This window comes from Barbus barbus (assembly GCF_936440315.1).
Source record: "Barbus barbus genome assembly, chromosome: 2".
NCBI classification, from domain to species: domain Eukaryota; kingdom Metazoa; phylum Chordata; class Actinopteri; order Cypriniformes; family Cyprinidae; genus Barbus; species Barbus barbus.
The window spans coordinates 30,560,320-30,583,427 of NC_136730.1; the positions used below are offsets into that span (position 1 = coordinate 30,560,320).

At 37.2% G+C, this 23,108-nt stretch overlaps 1 protein-coding gene across 1 annotated transcript in view; it reads right to left on the minus strand.

Moving 5' to 3' along the window:
• Nucleotides 1-22,487, minus strand: part of iqgap1 (IQ motif containing GTPase activating protein 1) — a 46,870-nt gene extending 24,383 nt beyond the window's left edge. Inside the window, exons 1-2 of the mRNA XM_079445893.1 lie at nt 22,259-22,487; nt 19,230-19,332 (exon numbers count right to left, since the gene is read on the minus strand). Of these exons, the coding sequence (XP_079302019.1) occupies nt 19,230-19,332; nt 22,259-22,304 (149 nt within the window). The 5' untranslated portion in view covers nt 22,305-22,487. The remainder of the gene's footprint in view (nt 1-19,229; nt 19,333-22,258) is intronic.
• Nucleotides 22,488-23,108: the final 621 nt, after the last annotated feature.

The following is a 23,108-nucleotide window of genomic DNA, read 5'->3' on the forward strand; positions in this document are numbered from 1 at the left end:
CAAACACGTCCACATGTCTACGTCACGGTGTGGGGAGATTTGCATAACACCGCCCAAATATATACGCAATGAAAGGAGGCGTAACTTTTATTCTCGCTGTAGTATTGTTGTTGCCGATGCTAGGGCTGTGCAATTAACCGAATTTGCATCTAGTCAGTTTAAACCGGTTTGATTAGTAGTTAATCGCCATCACCTGCTTTCAAATGGAGTGGGAATTACTACACAGAACCGTAGTTCACTGACAAGCTAGGCAATTTCGTGTTCATAATTATGTTCTACAATTATGAACTACGGCTCTGTGTAGTAATTCCCGATGAATGATAGCGATGGTGATTTACTGCCAATCACTGAACCGGCTTTACTGACGAGATGCGCATGATAATCGAATTTGATTTAATTGCACAGCCCTAGCCGACGCCATGTCATGGAGACGCCGTGCATTTCGTTGTGAAAGCGAAAGTACTTTGTTTGGCCTTCCAAATGAAGTACACAACTAGAAATAAGTGGTTAAGTTATATTTACAACACTGTTCCAGAACAGTACAACGCAAATATTCAAGTGTGTGCAGCGCATTTTACAGAGGATTATTTACTGATCCTGGGAGAGAGTAGCCTACAATGTGAACACTGTGAATGGCTGTAAACAGCAATTCCAACATCGCAAAGACAGTCTGGTGCTTCTGACTCAAAGCCTGTAAGTATGTTTTGATATTTAAAGAATTTGCTACTGGCTATTCAGACGCGAGTTTTGAGCAGTGTAGAGTAGTGCTTGTTTGGTGTTTCTCTGATCACAAATGCAGACATGGTGTTATGTTTACGCGGCGCACCGCAATGTATAAAAAGACAGTATGAGTCATTATAATCAGTAATTATGTCCTCACTGAATGCAACAAATGCCTCGTTTACAGCTGGTTTTATTGTTTTAGTCTCGTCGCGCCGGGACCGTAGATGGTAAAAAGGCCGGGACACAGCATCACAACATGGGAAGGGTCGTAACATTTCCGTCACATGCTTGAGGTATTCGGCCAATCACAACGTACCGGATAGCTGGCCAATCAGAGCACACATCGCTTCTCAGAACAATGAGCTTTGTAAAAATCGGCGCGTTTCAGAAAGGCGGAGCATAGAGGAGCAACAATAATGTACAGTATGTGGAAAATGTTTTTTGAACCTCGAACCACGTAAACACATTGCATACACAAAATAATGTTCTTTTTAGCAACATAATGACCCCTTTATTAAAAAGACATGCTATAAGTCACATGGATGACTGCTACTGTCTAATGTGCATTTCTAAAAGAAAAAAAAAAATTATTAATATTGCAGCCAGCACTGCAAACTGTACTGAAGATACACGTCAAAGTCAGATAACACTGTTTCATGATTTGAATCAATTTCAATCATTAGAACATGCGGAAACTAAGAAATTAATTTTTATATTAGGATATTTATTTATTTTCTTAAGGAAAAATGATTGGAAAAGTCTAAAGTATTCAAAAGTGTGTTGACATGTTCTGACCATAAAGAGTAGTTTAAAACCACAATTAATGGCCTGGTTTCTACAACTTTCACTTAGGAGTAAAATTCTGCCTTTAAACTTGAAAGAAATAAAAATTTGAAATCTGTAATAATTATCGAAATCAACTGACATTACATTTTTTTTTGTCATCAGTAGGGGCACAAGATTGGAGGACTACAAACCACTATCCATTCCATGTTTAAAATTTCATTTTATTTCACCCCTGCAAAATGCATAATCCAAAATGTGGTGGAAATTACATTGTAGCAGAGCCATAACATTGAGGGGCACAAGTCTCGCCCATTAGATAGGAATGACCAAATTGCTGGTCTACCTCAGAGATCTAACAGCACTCAATGTCAAAATGATTGAGAGGGCCAAACAAATCAAAGACAAGGTTATAGCCTTGGATATCAATACCAATACCTCTACCTGATCTAGGGGTGGGCGATATGAGCTAAAACTCATATCACTGTATTTTCCACTGTCCAAACGGTATTGATATTATATCGCGATATGAGAAAAAAAAATGGAATCACATTTTAGTAGACCTTAGTTAAATTACAGGCATAATATGCATTTTAACCTTATATAACTAGAAGAAAAAAAAAATATGATTTCAAGATTTCTAAAGGCAAAAACAGAATGGTCTTACTTTAGATGTGTGAAATTCAGTGTTGGGCAGGAACTAGTTACTAGTAATTTAGTTACTGTCATATTACTTTTTGCAGTAACTAGTAGTGTAACTAATTACTAATAAGATTTCAGTAATAATATTACAGTTACCATCCATAAAACAGCTTAGTTATTTTTGATGCCTCAACCCCGCTGATTTAAAATTCAACAATCAAATCATTCCTAGATTTATTTTCATAATTTTCACGACTCACACATGCATGTGATGTTCCCAGTGCAGCAGGCAAGCTTGGAATATGGAAAAGCTTACATTCAGCAGATAGAAATATTGCATTATATTGATTTTGTCAGGAATAAAGATGATCTGAACACTGTTGTGGCTTTACTTTACTCTGGCATTACATCCCACCCACATCCCTGTGATCCAGCATATGGTACATTATATTAGTATCTTCCCACGGGACCGTCAGTTCAATCAAGATTATCTTCCTTGCCTCCTCGGACCATAAGACCACCAAAAAAAAAAAAAAGAGCCTCTTGCAAGCAGCACAATCCTGGGAGATGAGGGTGGACCTGGGAAGGAAGCTAGTCTTCCCCCAGGTTGTGCAAACATCGCTGAGGCCGGACGTGGTCTTATGGTCCGAGGAGGCAAGGAAGATAATCTTGATTGAACTGACGGTCCCGTGGGAAGACGGGTGCGAGCAGGCCTATGAGCGGAAAGCCACCAAGTATCAGGACCTTGTTGAGCAGTGCAGGGCCAAAGGGTGGCAGACCTGGCTATTTCCGGTTGAGGTTGGGTGTAGGGGTTTCCCGGCGCAGTCTGTGTGGAAGTCACTCACAGCTCTGGGTATAGCAGGAAGGGAGAGGAAGGCAGCTGTTCGTAGGTTGGGTGAGGCAGCAGAGAGAGCGTCTTGCTGGCTCTGGAGTAGGAGGGAGGAGTTGAGCTGGGGGCCAGGAGGAGGTGGGCAGTGACTGGCCACCACTGCCGACCCGCCAACTGGAGGGTGTTGTGGTCCAGGGTCGAAACACCCTGTGAAAGTTGGACGCCACCTGACGACATCTCCTCTTGGCTGAAAGCTACAGTTATGCAGTACAGCCAATAACTGAGTTAGACAGCATCAGTATAGATGTATCCAATAGTATTCAAAATCTTTCTGGAAAAATTAAACAGTTTCTTACAAACTTATGTGTTTTGATAAAATATATGATGAAATATAATCGTATATGGGTAACGGAGAAATTACAATTAGCTTCAAGCTACACATGACCATTCACTATCAATCACTACTGAGTGTTTGAGTAATAACTTCTGACTGCGATCCAATGTGGATTTTGGTCAAATGATGAGGCGGAATGATGATGCCCTCTCAGGCATCCAAATGCAGCTCCTATCTCTCTGTATGGGGAAACATCAAATTCTTCAAAACTGTTCGCTAAACTTACGATTAAATTTCATATTTGAAATCACCAATGAAATCGGACAACAACTGTGCCATAAATGTTGTTTCTTTTGCTCAAATAGCGTTATAAAAAGCGTATTATTCATGCTAGATCAGCCAGTGCGCATGCGCAGTCCTGAGCGCACGTCTCAGAGCGCTGACTGTTTCTATAGCAACCGGGACTTCTAACGGCAGCTGCAGTGACGCGCTGACTTTACCCATTAGCGATTGGTTCTTTCATTCAGAAGGCGGGGCTTCCTGCGATTGAGCGTTGCATTTTTCCCCATTCAAACCAATACAAGTGACATGTCTAGGGTATTCTATAGTCTTTGGTGTAACTTAGTACTGTTGCCAGAAAGTAGTAAGTAAAGTAACAATATTAATTTTGAAAGGGATTAACTAGTAATGAGTAACTTGTCACGGTTTGGTTTCTGTTCAGTTTCCCTTTTGCCCTTATTTGGTTTTTCCTGTCATTAGTTAATCATCGTTCATCCTGTTCACCTGTCTTGAGTTAATTATCTTGTTTCCTCGTTTGGTTGATCCCTTTATAAGTCCTCAGTTCTCCTTATGTCTTTGTCTGATCTTAAGTTTATCAATGGAAAGGTTGTTGAAGCCGAATACAGATACTCCTTTTTCCTACTCCTCGTCGTGCGCTATTTCCCACAACACCATATCCGTAACAGAAGATCAGACCGATACGGAGGATGGAGTTTGTGGAGCACCTCTCTGCCCTGGCCCGCCGAAAACTGCCGCTGATCGACTTTGCGGGGATTTCCGCGGACTCGCAGTATGGTCAGGGCCAGAACAACTCCTTGTTCTGGATCGGGGCAAATTACCATCGCTCCGCGGACCTCCCAGACACCACCGGACTCAGCTGGAGGGAAATGATCCTCCGGTGTCTGGAGAGTGTCCAGCCTCGATCCAGAACCAACCCGCCGACCGCAGGTCACTCCAGCCAGCTGGCCGCGGCAATGATGATGCTACCGCCCGCGAAGATAATTCCACCCGTGGCGATGATTGTTCACCCGCCATTCGCGGGGAACCCAAGCCTGTTCATCCTGTTCACCTGTCTTGAGTTAATTATCCTGTTTCCTCGTTTGGTTGATCCCTTTATAAGTCCTCAGTTCTCCTTATGTCTTTGTCTGATCTTAAGTTTATCAATGGAAAGGTTGTTGAAGCCGAATAAAGATACTCCTTTTTCCTACTCCTCGTCGTGCGCCATTTCCCACAACACCATATCCGTAACATAACTAGCCCAACACTGGTGAAATTATGCTACATAAGACACCTGTGCAAAAGAAAAACAGCACTGAAAGAACATGCAAGTTCACTCTATGACAGCAGATGGCGCTTATGAACGAGGCGGTAAGAGAAAAAGAAAACGCCTTCTAAAGTTTTCTGAAGAGAGTTCCCTTCAGATACTCATTCATATTAACCCCCTTCCCCTAATTCATTATTTATATTTTTCTTCCTATATTTCGAGCATTGCGAACAATGATCTTGCGCTGCCTGCTACAGTATTTTCTCTCTTTGTGTCCGTGTTCTGTGTCTCTGTCCGGTGTTAACTGCCGTTTACAGACTTGGTAATATTACCACACAAATTACATTTTGGGAAATTATTGTAATCCAGTTTGTGTGCTGTTCCGAAAGGCCGATCGTGTGTTTGGAGCAAAAACTATCCGATTCTGATTTATGTATCTCTCTCTCTGCTGACGCAGTAACGACCGCGGGGGGGGGGATCTTTGTCCATCCAATGAAATCCATGAATATGTAACGGTATCCACGGTATAGCAAAATCCATATCGTGGCACAACATAATACTGGTAGTCACGTTAATACCGGTATAGTGCCCAACCCTAACCTGATCTGTGAGTGCCCACACAGAACACACACTAATAGCAGCAGCCTTCTCTGTGCCTCTCTTTTTCACTCTACAATGTCTCTTTGTGACGGACATGCCTGCACTCGCGCGCACACACACTCACACACACACACTCACACACACACACACACACACACACACACACAGAGGAGACACACCCAAGTCAATGCTATTAACGGGCCCTAGGAACGACTAGGGTTGTAACGATATACCGGTATGACGGTCTATCACGGTTTGAACGTACACGGTTATCATACCATAAACATTTGCATATCTACGGTTTAAAAAAAATATATAATAATCTCACCCGCGCATATGCAATTTATTTAGGCTACTTCACTCTGCTGAAATGACAGAGACAGAGATTGTATCTAATCTCCATCCCCCGCCGAAAAAAAGTTTAAATTTGCAGTATGGGAATACTTTGGATATTAAAAAAAAAAAAAAAAACACGAACGTGGGGTTGTCCTTGAGGTATGTCGCATTTATAACAAGTTATAAGGCCGTATAATTTCCATGATGCAGAGGGAATCCTGGTGCAGTCGTGAACATGGGATTTACAGTATAACGTTAACGAGGTTGTCACTTAAAACGCGCATCTGATGTATGGATAAATCAAAAGTAGATATGAGTGGCCCGGTTTTATCTGCTACATACTGAAGTATGCATGCATGACACTAATGGTGTTTTCAGCGTCTACATAAACATGAACATCAGTAGAGCTGCTCTGAGAGAAAAACCGTTTTATTTGAGAAAAACCATTGTCAAATACACTAAACTCAAAGGTCTGCTACAACCCGTCAAAATAAAAGTTCAATTTAACTTGAAGTCCTGACAGAAATAAATTAGCATTGTACAAAGGACTTAAAAGTTATGATAATATTCTTTATAATAAGTAATTTAAACATTATTTTTAAGGAATATCATGTTTGTCCATGTTTTTACTTAGAATACCTCTGTTGTGCAGCACTTTACCAAAAATAAGTGGTTAAATTTTCATTTGATAACATTTTAAAACATTTATTAAAATGTTAAAGTGATATATATAGATGTACATAAGGCTTATTTTGTAATTGTTTTTTTGTTTTTGTTTTTTTTTCCTCAGAAGGGAGGCATACTTTCATTAAATTGATTTCAAGTTTATTGCAATAAAGGATTTGTTCACTCAAATAACTTGTTCTTATTCTTTTAAGAGTCATTGTTACTGATAAGAATTATTGTTTAATATATACCATGAAACCGTGATATTTTCTGAGACGATTATCATACCGTGAAAATCTCATACCGTTACAACCCTAGGAACGACACAAAATAAAATCTGAATTCCATAATTACCATATAGGAAACTATTCATGACTTGCATCATACAATCTGGAGACATTTCAAACTTAAGCCAAAAATAACTAAAGCTGTAGCTGAGAATGTGTTACAGTATCTACTACTAAGGACTTCCTTTCAGTGCGACACAGGAAGACTGAAGCTGCACAGTTCAAAGGTCATTCCAATAGGAAGAGGTGAGAGTGAGCTCACTGTCTCCCAAGGAAGACACATGAGGGCTTTCCGCTTCTGTTTTGTAACACTCCAAGAAAAATTTCATATTGTGAGAACATTAAATTAAATTATCGCTCAGATAGCATACAATCCTGAATTGACTTTTCTTACACAGCTTATTGTGTTTGAACGGTCAAAAATATTAATTACTTAAAAAAAATCCAAAATCCAAATCATTGTCTTCATTTAAAACAGTGCATTTACAACCAAACACCTTATTGTTAAAGTAATATTTTGCTTGAAAAGTGGGTTTGTGCTATATTTCTTAAAATATCAAATAGGGATGTAACAATGTACCCCGACCCAGTTGAATATCAATGTGTGACAATTCAAATTGTGTTAAAAATTGCTATACAATTGGTTGAAGGAGTTTATAAAACTAAAGTCAGACCTTTCTGTTTTTACTTCAAATTTTGAAATGATACAAACTAATCTAGATTTAGATACAAATTGCTCATGCTGCATGTATGCGGGACCTTTGTTTTTGGTTGCCTCTAATTTTAAAATGGAAAGAGCACAAGGAAAGCCTTCGTTTGTTTATATGAAGAGATTTATCTTATTTGTTACAAAAAAAAAAAAAGTGAGAAAATTGTACTGTGAAATCAGTATAGTGAATTTTATTGCATTGTGAGTTAAGTGAATTGTTACATCCCTAATATCAAAGAAAATATTAGGCCACTTATTTTAGTTACCTAATGCAATGACATTCAATCATTTTAGGAGCTTAAGAGCCCTCATATCCTACTTTTGGGGCTGCTACAAGCATTTGGAGCAGAGGAAATGGACCTTGCAGCCAAAATCTCCAATTTCCCAAACATTACAGACAAGATGAGGCATCAAAATGGGGCTGTGGTTTCAAAAAGAGCCGTCTCCCCTTCCTCATTTTAGTGTGTGACAATGGACTTAGTGTGTGCTTGTTTCACTGATATCACAGCTGTGACCCAGGGGGCAAAAGATCCTGTACAGTATTTATGTGTTTCAAGAAAAAAAAAAAAAAAAAAAAAAAGAGGGCTTCACGGAGGGCTTTTTTTCCTTAATCTCACTCCCACATATTCTCACAGAAAATGTTAGATAAAGCAACAACTAGCCCTAAGAAGTCCAAATTAAACATGCGTCAAAGGGAAAAAGTGTAACTTCAGATAGATAATTTAAAAAAAAACTGACTAAGGCAATCATTCTAAAAGTCACAGCAAAGTGGACGCAGCCATTTTCCTGGGAAGAGCACCTGTGAAGGGATTGCTGAGGGAAAGCAGCGGGTAATGAAGGGTGGGGTGGCCAAACACAGAGGCTTGGGCTCTTTCCTGTCCAAACAAGGGAGAGGCTGTTAAATGTGTGAGTGAATGAGAGCCGTACTGAGCAAATCACATAATGAACAACGACCTCATGTTTGTGTAGAATGATATAATTATATCACGCAGCAGAAGTTAGAGAGCGAAGTGTCATCAGTTCCCCTCCCTGACACCAAAGGCATTCATTTTCTCTCCATTCACTGCTGGCATTTACTGTCTCATGGCCGTTGGCAAGTGATTTACAGGTAATTAGGGGTTGAATGAACCATAATAGATCCATACACACCAGGCCCCTTGGTTCAGCATGAATGTGATTCACAGATTAGTTGTAAAGTTTAACCATTATCGTGATGAACGCGTTTATAAATCTTGCCAATTTAAACATTCAAGCAATTTTAAACCATTCATGCGAAAGAGCCACTCACTTAGTTTCCTGAAGACAGAATTCAGTTCCCTTTCATGTCTTCTTGCGCTTGAATGGACACATACACACAAAATTCTCTCAAAATGCCCGTTTCAGCAAGTATTCTCATAAACAGTCTGTTGTGTCTTAAGTGAAATGAATGTAAACAATGTACAACAAATTACATAGGCTACACACAGTTTAAATTATATATATATATATATATATATATATTAGGGATGTAACGATTACCGGTTTGACGATAAATCATGATAAAATTCCCCATGGTTAGTATTACCGTTTCATATTTTAATTATCATTAAAACCGTTTTCGATTACCGTGATTTGAACAACTCGCGATAAATAAATACTGTCCGGCATAAAGCAGAGTTTTCAGTAACAGTCTCACGTGCGCACAGCAGCACAGTAGTTTCGTTCTGAGTGAAAATAGGGCGGAAAAGCTGGGAGGTTTTAAAAGAGTGCTAAGGGAATTATACAAATTAATGTATCAATGAATTAATTATATGAATGTACCTCTGAAGGTTCGGACTGTCTTCAGAAACGATTTGATGGCATTTTGTTCTCATCTTCGCTCCATGTAATACCTAAAGGAAGTGTTCGCGGAGTTCACAGGAATCAGCTGTAATTCAGCTTTTCCGTATAAAGCGCCACCTGCTGCCAGTGACTGGATTTACAGACACTTATTTACCTTTAGTCTGTATGCAGTTTCTGTCTGGCCAAAAAAATGACCAAATTTGCATGACCTGCTGTAAATTTTAACCGGTTGATGAAAAACAAACGTATGTACATTTAAACAATTCAGATATGCTATATAGAATTATTTATGGAGCAGATAAAATACATATAATCATTTATTAATTATCATTTTAATTTAACCCTTTTCTTTAAAGGCTGAAATGTGTGGTCTACCTTTATGTTAAACTTTTTCAAAGCTTTATTTGAACATTTACATTATTTATTTGAACATGCTATTAAACTGGTGTCAGTCAAATTGTCATTTAAAATCCAGACCTCACTGGTAATGTTATCGTTTTAGTGATTATGCAAACAAAAAGTCATTTTATTTGCTGTTTGTTGATTTTTAAGTATGAAACTTGATGAAGTGATTTGTTTCGGTACTTTTTGAACATCTCCAGCCCATTTTAACAATACCGTGATAATACTGATAACCGTGATAATTTTGGTCACTATAATCGTGATTAGAAATTTTCATACCGTTACATCCCTAATATATATATATATATATATATATATATATATATATATATATATATATATATATATATATATATATATATATATATATATATATATATATATATATATATATATATATAAATAAAAAACTGAAAATCAGCAAACACTGTGAAGCCAAATAAATAAGAAATGTTGGATGTATAAAAAAAACTTCCAAAATCACCTTAGATAAATGGCAAAAGTACACAGGCTTTCCAAAATCAAAAATATTGCCAAACAGGCACTTTTGCATTTCGTTTCGAAACTAAATCTTCTACCATCATCTTGTCTTTCTCACCTCATCCTTCTTGTCAGTAAGCTCGACTCCCTCTCCTCATGTGATAAATGAAATCTGAATCCTGCTCCTGATCTGTGACGCCACTGTCGTTCGGTATGCTGCATTGAGCAGCCACATTCAGTTTTTAATAGTGTCTGTCCTCTAACTGAACTAAATGATAAAAAAAAAATTCAAAACGACGGTGGGGGCGGTTCTGCAGTGGGCAAATGACATAACCGGTGTTGCAGCTTAACTCCGGTAAAACCGAAAACACCTACTATCGCAGCAAGCCTATAGTATACTAAATATATGGCAACAGCACCTGGATGTAGCAAAGAATAGATTGAAGGATTTAAAGTTGTTCGCTCGTGTGTCCAGTGACAGCCGAAACCTCCTGTTCACATCCAACTCTCACGACTCAGATATTCCGTATGGAAGGGCAATCACACGCACACATTACAAGTTTTTATGTAGGCAACGAACAAGATCTAACAGCTGGATTTAAAGTTTAAATGTTTATTATATATTTCAAGACATTTAAAATGGGTATTTGCTGATGCCAACAATATACGAGGAAATACTGTAGTATTTGCCTTTCAATTTTTAGACAAAACTATTAAACAAAGACAGTAAAATAAGATGGAGATTGGAGAATGAGAACTCAATCTGCAGTTGGGTGGTTCTCAGAGCTATCAAAATAATAGAAGTCCTGTTTCCGACACTTATTGACCAAACAGTAAAACTTAATGTCCATAATTATAATATAGGTCAACAATATCGCCTTGGCGAAATATGTCAAATCACTACCACTGCAGCCATATGTTGCGTACAATACACAGCTGAGTCTGTATACTTGTACAGGAATATTCTGGGTAACATCCACTGATAACATCTGTGACATGCAGACTATACTCGCAGAATAATTCCGCCACATCCTTCAGTTTCAAACAAACAAGAGATGTGTTTACATTGATGCACTTGCAATGGAAGTCTACAGGGTGAACATACTTTACACAAAAAAACAAAATCTAAATTCAGGTTTAGCCAAGGAAACAAGCTGCATGATGCATGATGATAAACCATCCTAGCCACCAAAAATGGCTTTACACTTCTGCAGACAAAAATTGAGATGCATTGAAAATCATTTTGGTATCAGATAAGGACTCCTGTATTTAGACTGAATTTGACGTGCCTAAACATACATTCATACAACAAGTCTAAAAAAATGTCAGGGGTAAATCAATAGATGCTGTCCATATAGTTAAAACTAGCGATGAAAGAGAAGTAGCAACAGTTATTGAAGTACATTCAAGTGCTGTCAAAAAAAAAAAACAGTGCGAGTACTTCATTGGTTATTGATTGGATTTTGAGATTTTGACGTTGCACTCAAAAATAAATTTGCAGTTGATTGGAGAAGTACTGAATACATCACCCTAGAGAAGTCACCAGAGTTAAGACGTTTTGATTACATATAAAATTACAAAACATATACATGGATGAATCATTCATGATAAAATCTATAGCATTCATTTACAACAAAAATAGGGTGAGTTTTCATTTCATGCCGACACTGTTGTATTGTGTTTTAATGCATCTTTAAAAGTATGTAATGAAGCGGCAGTGTATTGCACAGTCCCCCACATCCCCTGTATTGTTACATTACAGCTCTATTCCCTACAGACGGCCACACACACACACACACACACACACACACACACACACACACACACACACACACAGAGAGAGAGAGAGAGAGAGAGAGAGAGAGGAGGGGTTTCTCTACTTCACTTGAGAGCATATTTAAGACCGCCAGTAGCTCAACAGGAAATTGCATGGTGTTTTTTTGGTAAAAAGAGAAACAGGTCACTGTTTTTGTGTGGCAATTTAATAAAACATTTGGACAGACTAGCAAACTGTCATTAAAACTGACTTTTCTCAGTCTGCTTCAACTTTACCACTCATGAAAATTTAAAACATAAATAGTGGAAAATAGTATTCAGTTCTCAGGATTTTGTGGTGGAGAGCAGCTTTTCAGCTGGAAACTGGACCCTAAATGGCATCAAACTGACAGTGATGTGCAGGAATAAAGTGACTTAATTTTAGCAAGGCTCGAAATTGCGACCATTTTGGTCGTATATGCTCCCATAACTTAATCTGTGCGACCTCAAAATATATTTAGGAGCATCTGTGCGAGTGCATGTAACTGTTGTAGTGCGACCTGTTTTCATTTCTCTAAAAACGTTCACAGTTATGTGACTTCTGTGTGCTCTATCAAACGTTACATAACTTCATCTTTACATTCCTAAATTTAATGCAGATTTTAGATTGGTTAATATTAGCTGTCAATCACCAAATCACTGCTTTCCGCTGTCAGGTGACAGGGAGCTAACTACTGCGGGAAATGCAAAGGGCTGAAGATGGATTTCTTTTGTAAACCACCTAAAGTTACAAATAATGCTGGTGATAGCAATCATGTGGTGAATGTTGATCCACCAGCTGAAAAGGCGGCGTACAATTTTCGGAGAGAATGTTGAAAGACTTTGAGTGGCTCCGCTATGAAAATGCACTGTGCTCTATGCACTGCATTCACTTTAAAGCCTGTGGGACAGAGTTTGCAGGTAACACTAACAGCATTCGCCACCGAATCTACACATTTTAAGAGCTTGGTTAAACACGGAGAGAATGCCAAACACACGAAATGCAGGGACAAGTGTTCAAGATCATCAAGTTCAATCTCTAAGGCCTTTAATCAGCAGGATGCTCACGCAGGGGTCTGCGATAATATCGTAACTGTAGTTTTAACGGTTTGACATTATGGAGTATATTGCAAAAACCAAACTAAACACCCCTACAGAGCGCACGGACACATGATGCATACACGTGTGCTAAAATTCATTTAGAGTGTGTTTTTTTCACTGCATGATTCAGTCTATTAAAATGCATTACAGAATTCAAGATCGTGTTGCTTTCGTCAACGAAAATTATGACTAAATATCTTCGTCAACGAACCTTTATCACGTGACGAAAACAAGACGAGACGCAACGTAAATGCTGGTCATGTGACGTTGACTAGAACTAAATGTATAATGCAATATTGTTGACGAATAAAAACAAGACTAAATGTGGTTTACAAAATAAAAATTGCTAAAATGTCTCTTCATTTTCATTGACCAAAACGAGACGAAACGAAATGTTATAACGTTATAATTTCGTCTCGTTTAGTCTCGCTATTATTAGGCGCGTTCGACTTGAAGCAGCGCTGCACAGAATGATCAGTTTAGACAAAGTACCGCGAGAGCGATTCGAAAGCATAAGGATCCGTCTGTTCTCTTATCTCTCGCGCGGTACTTCGATGTCATACACTGATCATTCTGTGCAGCGCCGCTTCAAGCCGAACACGCCCATTATTATTTTGCAGTATTTCTGTTTCCTGTGTCTCTTCTGGGGCTGCATCAGGTCGCACTGCACAGACGCAGGCGACGTCACTTCCTCAAGCCCCACTCAAGCATTATTTAGAAGACGACAACAAACATGTTAACATGTTTGGTTGGTAAAATAAATGTTGTAAATTCAAATCAGAGCGTCTTCCTTGTCCGGAATGGATGTATTCTTAAGTCTATAAAGGTAACAATAATATAATAAGATAACCTTGTTGGAAATGGGTTAGAAAGAAAATTTTGGTTTCGTCTGTACTTCTAGGTACTTATACTATATTGACTGGGCTAAATAGAATTACTAAAAAGAGACTAAAATACCATTTTCATTGACTAAAACTAGACTAAATGTCATCAGTTTTCGTCGGCTAAAGCTAGACGAAAATAGTCATGGTTAATTCTGACTAAAATAAGACTAAAATGCTCAGACTATTAGTTGACTGAAACTTGACTAGACTTTAAAAAAAAAAAGTATGAACGTGACTAAAACAAATAAAAACTAAAATGAGAGCTTCACACAAAGACTAGACTAAAACTAAAATTAAAACAGGCCGCCAAAAACAATATATTGTTTTTGGCATATAACAATATATTGTAACAATATATATTTATATCATTTCATATAGTTAATAATCACACGAAGAGTGACGTTTTTTCCTCCAAAAATACCACCACACACAGAATATGAAGAATATTAAAGTCAGCTGTCCACAGTAGTCCTTAAGATCCGCACAATAACACACTCAGCAAAATATTGTCTAAATATCATTATTCGATAAAATCCTAGAAAATAGAGATATAATTTGTCAATGTCGCACACCCCTAGCTGCCAGCATTTCCGCGTAATTGCCAGAGCTGAATGTAAAATGTAACTGCATACACCATTCTAACCCTCGCCAAAGAGGAGCTCTCTTTCTGTGTTTAACCATACTCAGATTAACTTGGGTGGTTTACGAAAGAAATCTGTCAGTGTTCTTTTCATTCTCTCTCTTCTTCAGCCCTTTGCATTTCCCACGGTAGTTAGCTCCCTGTCACCTGACAGTGGAAAGCAGTGATTGGGTGAATGACAGCAATCTAAAATCTGCATTAAAGTTAAGTATGTAAAGATGAAATCTGTTAATATATCATTTGTAGTTGTGGTGCTCATTTATTTTTGGTGGGTCCTCCTAAATTTTTAAAGTTGGGAGCACCAGTGGAAGTAAAAAAAAGTTCATTTCGAGCCCTGTTTAGGTAACTACGTTTAACTAAAACTAAAATTTTCAGTGACGTGAGCAACAGCACCTGTGGTAGAGTGATGTGATGTGGGCGTGTCCATAAATGCATTGACAAGTATAACTTTATGCAAATGAGCAGCGATATGAAGCGGCCAATAGAAGGAGATTAAGAAGTTACTGTTACTGTGAGCAAGTTTCCCACATAGTGATGTATCAAAAAAATGACACGGGTCAACATTACAAGTGAGGGCATTTATAATCGTTATTTATCATGAATGAAATGATGCATTATGAACCGCAGCAAATTATATCCAAATACTGTCCACCACACTGTAAACATTTCCATGATTTGAAGAACTTTTCTTTTCGTGAAATCAACTTATTATGATAACTATAATTAACTAGAATTATAATCGTTATAATTCATTAATAATAAATGTTGCAATACTTCTGATTCTGTTGATTAAACTAATCGCTTTCTTTATAACTCACATTTTTCGTTTCAATCAACTAAGGCAACCATGTTACTTCAAGTTAAACAAACTATGTTTTACAGCATATATTCGTTTTTAGCAGTAGAAAATTCCTGATTCCTTGTCAAAACATTATTTTTGATGGGATTTTTAAAACCTTTGGCCAGTTAGGCAACCCACCAATAATATGCAGATGCAGGAATGCCTACTATTGACCAACAGTATTTTGACCTGGCGACCTACAGCAATAAAACTGCTATCAGTCTGACAGAGGCATAAATTAACAATGCTTTTCAAAACAAAAAGTGTTCCATTTTGGAACAAATAATCAATTTAAGTGTATAAGATGCTGTATTGGCCATAAAAGAGATCTAAATATTAATATCTCTGATCTAAAACATTCTTGAAGAAAAAGTGGAGCTGGAGCATGAAATGAACTGCTTTGTATAGACATGATACTAGCACAAGAAAATAAGAGGAATCTGACATAGGCTACACCTTCAGAAAGTTATGAGAGGGGTGGGTCAGTTCTGAAGGGCTGAACCAAATATTCACACATCTCACCACGAATGCCAGTAATAGCAGCGGTGAACCTCATGGACAACTGACAAATATACACCACTGGTTATCTTCTCTTTCCCTGTATCCTCAGCATGTATCTCTTCTCCACATTTACAGAACAGAAATCTACAATTAACAGCAGTCAAAATGAGAGGTTTGCATAACACTTCGAAAAACTACAGCAAATTGCCTGTTGACCTCGTGACACAGATTTCATATAGAGAAGATGCTTTGTTGAGCTCAAGTGCAATGTTGCCATACTGTGATTTCAATTATTTATTTTTTTTCAATGAATTATGCAACCTTAACCTACAGTCACCTTTGTTTTGTCACTCAAGGTTATTTACAGTTGATTCTCAATCAGATAACCCAAGCAGACGTTGGATTGGGCATGACTTTGAATAGATAGCATACCAGAGTCATGCTAGACAACATTCCCCAAGAGCGCTTCACTAGACAGAATTGTAAAATGAACAAACAAAACAAAAAGTATCTGAACTGCTAGGTAACCAAAAATGGCTGACTCCCAAGGGTAATCCATTACTAGCTCTACCTGCACAGCTGTGACCTTGTGCCCGGACCTTAATGCATCTTCTTGACCTTATTTTAACCCAGTTTTACAGTAGTTCCCCTTCTGCTGTGCTCACATTATTCTAATGTCGAGATGAGATCATATACACTTTTAAAAAACATTGTTATTTAAAGGTTCTTTACATATATTAGGCTGATAGTTCAACTGAAGAACCATTCTAGGCTTAGGTTTAGGATTAGAGTTTTTAATTATTACTTGGGTTTGTGTCTAAACATGGTACAAACAGTAACAAAAATATTAAGCTATCCCATTTTATCTTACATTTTCATTTGAATATTTATATATAAGGGCTTACATACTAACCATTCACAATATCTACGTTTTGTCTTTGTAAACAATTGCTTTGTCACACACTGTGACTAAAATGTTTATTTCTACACAGATAGACGCTGCCATATCTCACAACCTCATCATCTGTGAAGAATGAAAGATAATAAAGGAGTTTCACTGGAATTATTTTTTTATGTAATAATTAATTTTTAGTACAATGTCAATACAAAATAAAAGTCCCTAATTGGCCAACTTGCTGCCAGCTTTATTAATATAACCCTAATAGAGGTTATATGGTGTTAACGGACCCAGACAAATAAAGAGGCTAAAAACTAATTAAATATTATTTAAGTTTTTTTAAAGTTATAGCACTTTCAACGCATGGTTCTCTATGGAACCTTATAAAAAGGTTCTGCTGTTGTTACAAGCAAAAGTACCTTAATCTGGTTTAGATTACCATTTTTCTTAAGAGTGTAAAATAAGAAATGGCACAGTTGACAGATGGAAATAGAGAGGATAAAATACTGTAGGTGCAGAATTTGCATTGCACAGCTCAGAGACACACACACAATTCACTTGAGCACATCATCACACAGAGCAGGCCTTCAGGCTTTATAGCAGACAGTGATATGGAAATAAACCAACGATAAAAGCCTGTTTGGAAATATCTGCAATTTGGTATTCTAACACAACTAACACAAATTCTCAAGCTTTTGATTTCAGACACCGCATATAAACCTGTGAAATTCCCATCAAAACACAGACTGTTGCACGTCATGATCACTGCAAACTCCAAGCATTCCAGCATATCTGAATCAGGCCCGAGGGCAAATACTGTCAGCTCAACAAGGCCTGAGAAGAAAACTTTCTCTCGTCCTCCAGGCAAAAGCCTGATGGATGGCGTCAAGAATAGCAATGGTGTTGGTGGTGTTTTGGCTGATTTATTCAAGTACAGTCATACGGTAAAGATGTGATGTTACAGCAGGACAAATGAGGACACCTGAACGCTAATATAAGACTTTGACTATTCTAAACTTATCTGCCCACTATAAATACAGTGGAGTTTCTTTTTCTCCCACTATGTCACGCAGACACCGGAACCAGTCTCTATGACAACCTCATGTTACCACAGCTACAGAGTGAGATACTGAAATAAACAGGGACTGACTCACTTCCTCTTGCACCACTGATGTGTCAGTGTGTGTAATGAGTGCACAGACAGGCTATAGCCTCCATAACCTCCAAAAGATCAAAAAATATAAATACAGCAGAGTAGCGACTTCTACCCTTAGTATCACATCAAGTGATGTCCTCGCACATCTTTTGTGGTTCCTCAAAATGTGTGACTTGTTAATGAGAGGTGTATTATTACTTTTCTAAGGCAACCAAACCGGACCAAGAGATGATCTAGAATGCCCTTGGAACCACAGCAGCAACATGCTTCAAATCACTAAAACACATTAGCAATCGCAAAGAAAAACCATGACAATCACCCACAATCCATTAGCATTTCTGGTGCTACTAATCAGAAGTTTGTGGTCAGTAAGATTTTTTTCTTCTTTTTTTTTTTTTTTAGAAAATGTACTTTTATTCATGCATTAAACTGTTCAAAAGTGACAGTAAAAAATGTTACCAAAGTCCATTTCAAATAAATGCTGTTCTTTTGAATTTATCAAAGAATTGTAAAATGTATAACAGTTTTCAAAAAATATATAATATATAAACAGCAGCACAACTGATTGCAACTTTGATAATAATGAGAAATGTTTCTTGAGCAGGAAATCATTGATATAAGATTGATTTCTGAAGTATGATGTGACACTGAAGACTGGAGTAATGATGCTTAAAATTCAGCTTTGCCATCACAGGAATTAATTATATCTTAAAATACAATAAAATAGAAAACAGCCATTTTAAATTGTAATAATATTTCATAATATTGCTGTTCTTACTGTATTTTTAATCAAATAAATGCAGCCCTGGTGAGCATTAGAGACTTTGAAAAACAAGAAATCTTTCCGAACTCAAACTTTTGAACAGTATGACAACAACAGCTGAAATATTCTCCAAAATATCTTCTTTTATGATCCAAGAAAAAAATGAAAGAAAGTCATACAGGTTTGGAATGACATGAGGATGAATAAATGATGTCAATATTTATGAGGTGAACCATCTCTTTAGAGTTTAAGCCTCATACTGAAATAGTAATTCAGAGCTTCATGAAGAGTCTGGGTTATATAGAAATTCACTGTTGTGGATCTTGCTGGGACATGCAGTGAAGACACCCACAATCATGTGACAGGCATTCATCACAGAGGCATTAAACAACCACCAACTGAAAGCTAAACTGCTATTTTAAGCGAAACACTCTGTGTCACCCATCATGAATTAACATAAGTGCCGAGGGGCTGAAAGGGAGAATTGGTCTCTTACCGTTTAGTCTCTTCCAAGTGGCACAGGTATTCATAGGCCATGTTCTGTTGACGCCGCTCATCCATCTCCTCAGCGGTGAGCCGCTCCATGCCATCCAGAACAGCTAAAATGAGAGGGACAGATATACAAGACATGAGGTTAAAACACACACTTCAGAGAGCTTGAGATACGGAGATGTGAAACTTACATATACACTACCATTCAAAAGTCAGCAAGACAGTTGTCATTCAGCAAAGACAAAAAGTGACAGTAAAGACATTTATGATGTTACAAAAGATGTCTATTTCAAATAAATATAGGTTTTTGATCTTTTCTTTCATCAAGAATCCTGAAAACAAATCTAAAAATATTAAGCATCACACCTGTTTTCAACACTGATAATAAGAAATGTTTCTTGAGTAGCAAATCAGCATATCAGAATGATTTCTGGAGGATCATGTGACAGTGAAGCCTGGAGTAATGGCTATAATTATAACATTTCAAAATATTACTCTTTTTGCTGCATTTTTTATCAAATAAAGGCAGTCTTCTTGAACATGCATATTTGTTCAAAAACTTACCAACCACAAGCTTTTGAACAGTAATATATAGATATATTTGTCACATACTGTACAAACCCACTAGATATAGTGGCACTCAAATGGTTAAAATAAAATGCAATTCAATTGCTACACTCTAAACAAACCGTTTTAGCAGTTTATGCAAACTTTGTAATGTATAACATGCCTTGCATTCCTGACCTCTAGCAACCTTAAGATCTGTGATTATTCCACATACTGAAATCATTTAATAGGGTTTAATGTCATGTGGAAAAAGAAGATAAATCTAATTGTTACTGTAAATAGCTGCACATATTTCAGAAAGAAGAAAAAAGGAGGAACGTTTGGGAAAAATATGTGTCTCTGAAAGTCATAGTAGATGCCATATTGCCATATTTTTATTTGAATGAAAATGATGCAGTGAGGGACAAACGTACAGTCTTTACAATAGCATAGGCTGTATAAAAGGTCCATTACATAGAATTTTCATATAATTAAACAACAGTACTTCTGACTCTCACGGCCTCATTTTCATGCCTATAAAAAAATAAATATGGCGACACCCTGTCTAAATTATAAGATTAGAAAAAAAGAGTTTTGCAGGAATATTAAAATATGATCTCAACTGCTATGGTCCACTTTCTTTGTAGCTTTTGCAAATGTGACCCTAATAATACCCAAGATGTAATTCTAAGTCAAACTTCTGTTGGAAAACAAACATTAAGGAAATAAATCAGGCTGCAAAGCTCTAACACTTACACTGGATTTCATCTGAGTCTGCGAGTAGATCTTAAATTGTGAATATTAACGTTTAAGTGAGAGTAAGATCATAGCATTGTAGTCTTGAATTATGAAACCTCAAACAATCATTTGCCCTGCCACAAGCTGCAAAGAACCCCAATTCAAATGAAATGCCTGCATGTTCAGACGTGAACTGAACTATGAGGAGGACAATCCTTAGATACTACGAATTGAATTTTTTAGGTAACTCTCTAAAGGTTTCCCATGAACAAGACCATTGATGTCATTTTTCCATTGCACACAGAGAAAAACAAAGTCTAGAAGATAATAAAATTATATGATTCAACCACTAAACGATTGTTGTTCAGAGGTCAACAGACTCAAGCCTACATTACCCTACCTATAAGTGATAGCTAGTTTTAAACTAAGTGAAATAGGGCATTAATTTGTGAAACAATCTGTTTCTGTACAAATCATTCTCATTCATTTCCATGCACTGAAGTCTCTTAGACTGAATTAGACTGTGTCAGTTTGTGAACAGATAAAATTAACTACAACACCTACATTACCAAAAACAATGTTTGCTCAGTTTTTCATACAAGTCAATCCTGCAAAAAACCAAAGGCAGTGGGCGGAATAAATCTGAATGTGTAAAGGTTACTGATAATAACCATACCAAATTAAAGACATCTGAAGAGATTACTTGAAGGTGTAATTCACCGCTGGCGACATTATAGAGAAAACACAAAAGGGGTTATGGCATTTCTTTTTGCCAAAACGGTAGGGAAGCTTCAACATCCATAATGCACGAGGCTTCATAGAACTGTCTGTGAGCAGGGACACAAACATGTGGAAGTATAATCTGTAGTTTTCACAAAAGTCTACCACATAACGCATTTTACCTCATCAAGAGAGCTTTTGCTGATAAATAAATGGGGATATCCTGGTGCAGGTAACACAGAGAAAAATATATTTTTCATTTACATATACTACCTACATTTACCCTACTACTACTACCATTGCAACAATTCAAAGCTGGTTGAAAGTCTGTGACTTATTAAAATTTGACTATCATTTTGACTGTATAGTTTGGTAAAACTTGTGCAGTTTAAAACTGTGTTTCAGTCAACCAAGTGTTTTTAACGAATCGGGTGAGTGAGGGATAAATAGTAGCGCGCGATACAAAGACGCATTTTTAGTAACAGAGTGTCGTTTGACCTTCTTTGGAGCGTTTATGGTGAATGGTTTTCTTATAATAAAAACAACACTTCTAGATGAGAGAGAGAGAGAGATTCATTGTCGGCTAGATTTTACTACTAAACAAAACCGTTTTTCATACAGTTTTGTATAGATTAGAGATCTATATCCAGGCAGTATATTGGCCTCGCAGTCGTTTGATGCTCAGCTCGTGTAATCTTGATTAGTACTGCGGTTCAGCAGAGAAAGAGTGAGGATGTCGATGCTTTTTATTTAAAATTACAGTAAAAACAACACGCTTGGCCGTTCAGAAAAGTTGTCCAGGTGATCCCGCTCGGTTGTGCCCTACACATACATTATTATAATGCGGAAGTTGTAAACCATGCCGATGCAAACTTGAGCATTAAAGAATGAGCAATTGTATAAAACATCTTAAAAAATAATCTGAATGACACTCTCCTTGAATCAAAGCATTTGCATTCACTGAAAACGAGTAGCTTTCTTGTAACACACTGAGCATCACGTTTCAGAAGAAAACGCATTAATACTTACACCCATATCTAGGACGGAAACCGTCTGTCTCGTCAGAAGTTGACATGATTTCTCAAAAGTTTTGCAAGTCTTATTTCCTCGATGCAGATCTCTGTCCTTTAGGCTTTATGTTTAGACTTCGAGAAGGCACCTCTGGCCCCCTTCTTACTTCGCTGCACAGTTTCAGCGACTTTTTTTCTTGAAAACCCACTGATGTCATGGGCGTGTTCCTTCCTAAATCCTGAAGTATGCGTTTCAGGAAACACCCATTTCAAGAATATCAGTTCAAAACTTTTAACTGTGACTGCAGCTCCCTCTACTGCCCACATAGGTCATGGTCTGCCAGCAGGGGGCCTCAGCAAACCTCCAAGGGGCCTTTGATAACTAATAATTTTTATTTTTTTTTATTTTTTTTTTTATATAAAATTTGTAAACATGTACAGAATATAAATTACATTATATTTAAATGTGATTTTACTGAATTGTAACTTTTTTAAACACAAAATGAATATACAATTAATTGTGTTATATTTTATTGACACTACTTCTGTTAATAAATCGTTGTCGCTCTTTTGTTGGTTTTGATTGCTTCTTATGTCCTCATTTGTAAGTCGCTTTGGATAAAAGCGTCTGCTAAATGACTAAATAAATAATTAATAAACAAATATTAAACAAGAGGAAATATATACCGTTTAGACTGTTTAGCCTATAAAAGTAGCCTATACCGTGTTGGACAAAATGATTAGAACACTACTATTTTCACTAGCTAAAAAAAATGGTTTTAAGTCAGTTATTTCTATCTTTGCTGTAGTGTGTCAGTAGGAAATATCAGTTTACATTTCCAAACATCCATTTTGCCATTATTTATAAT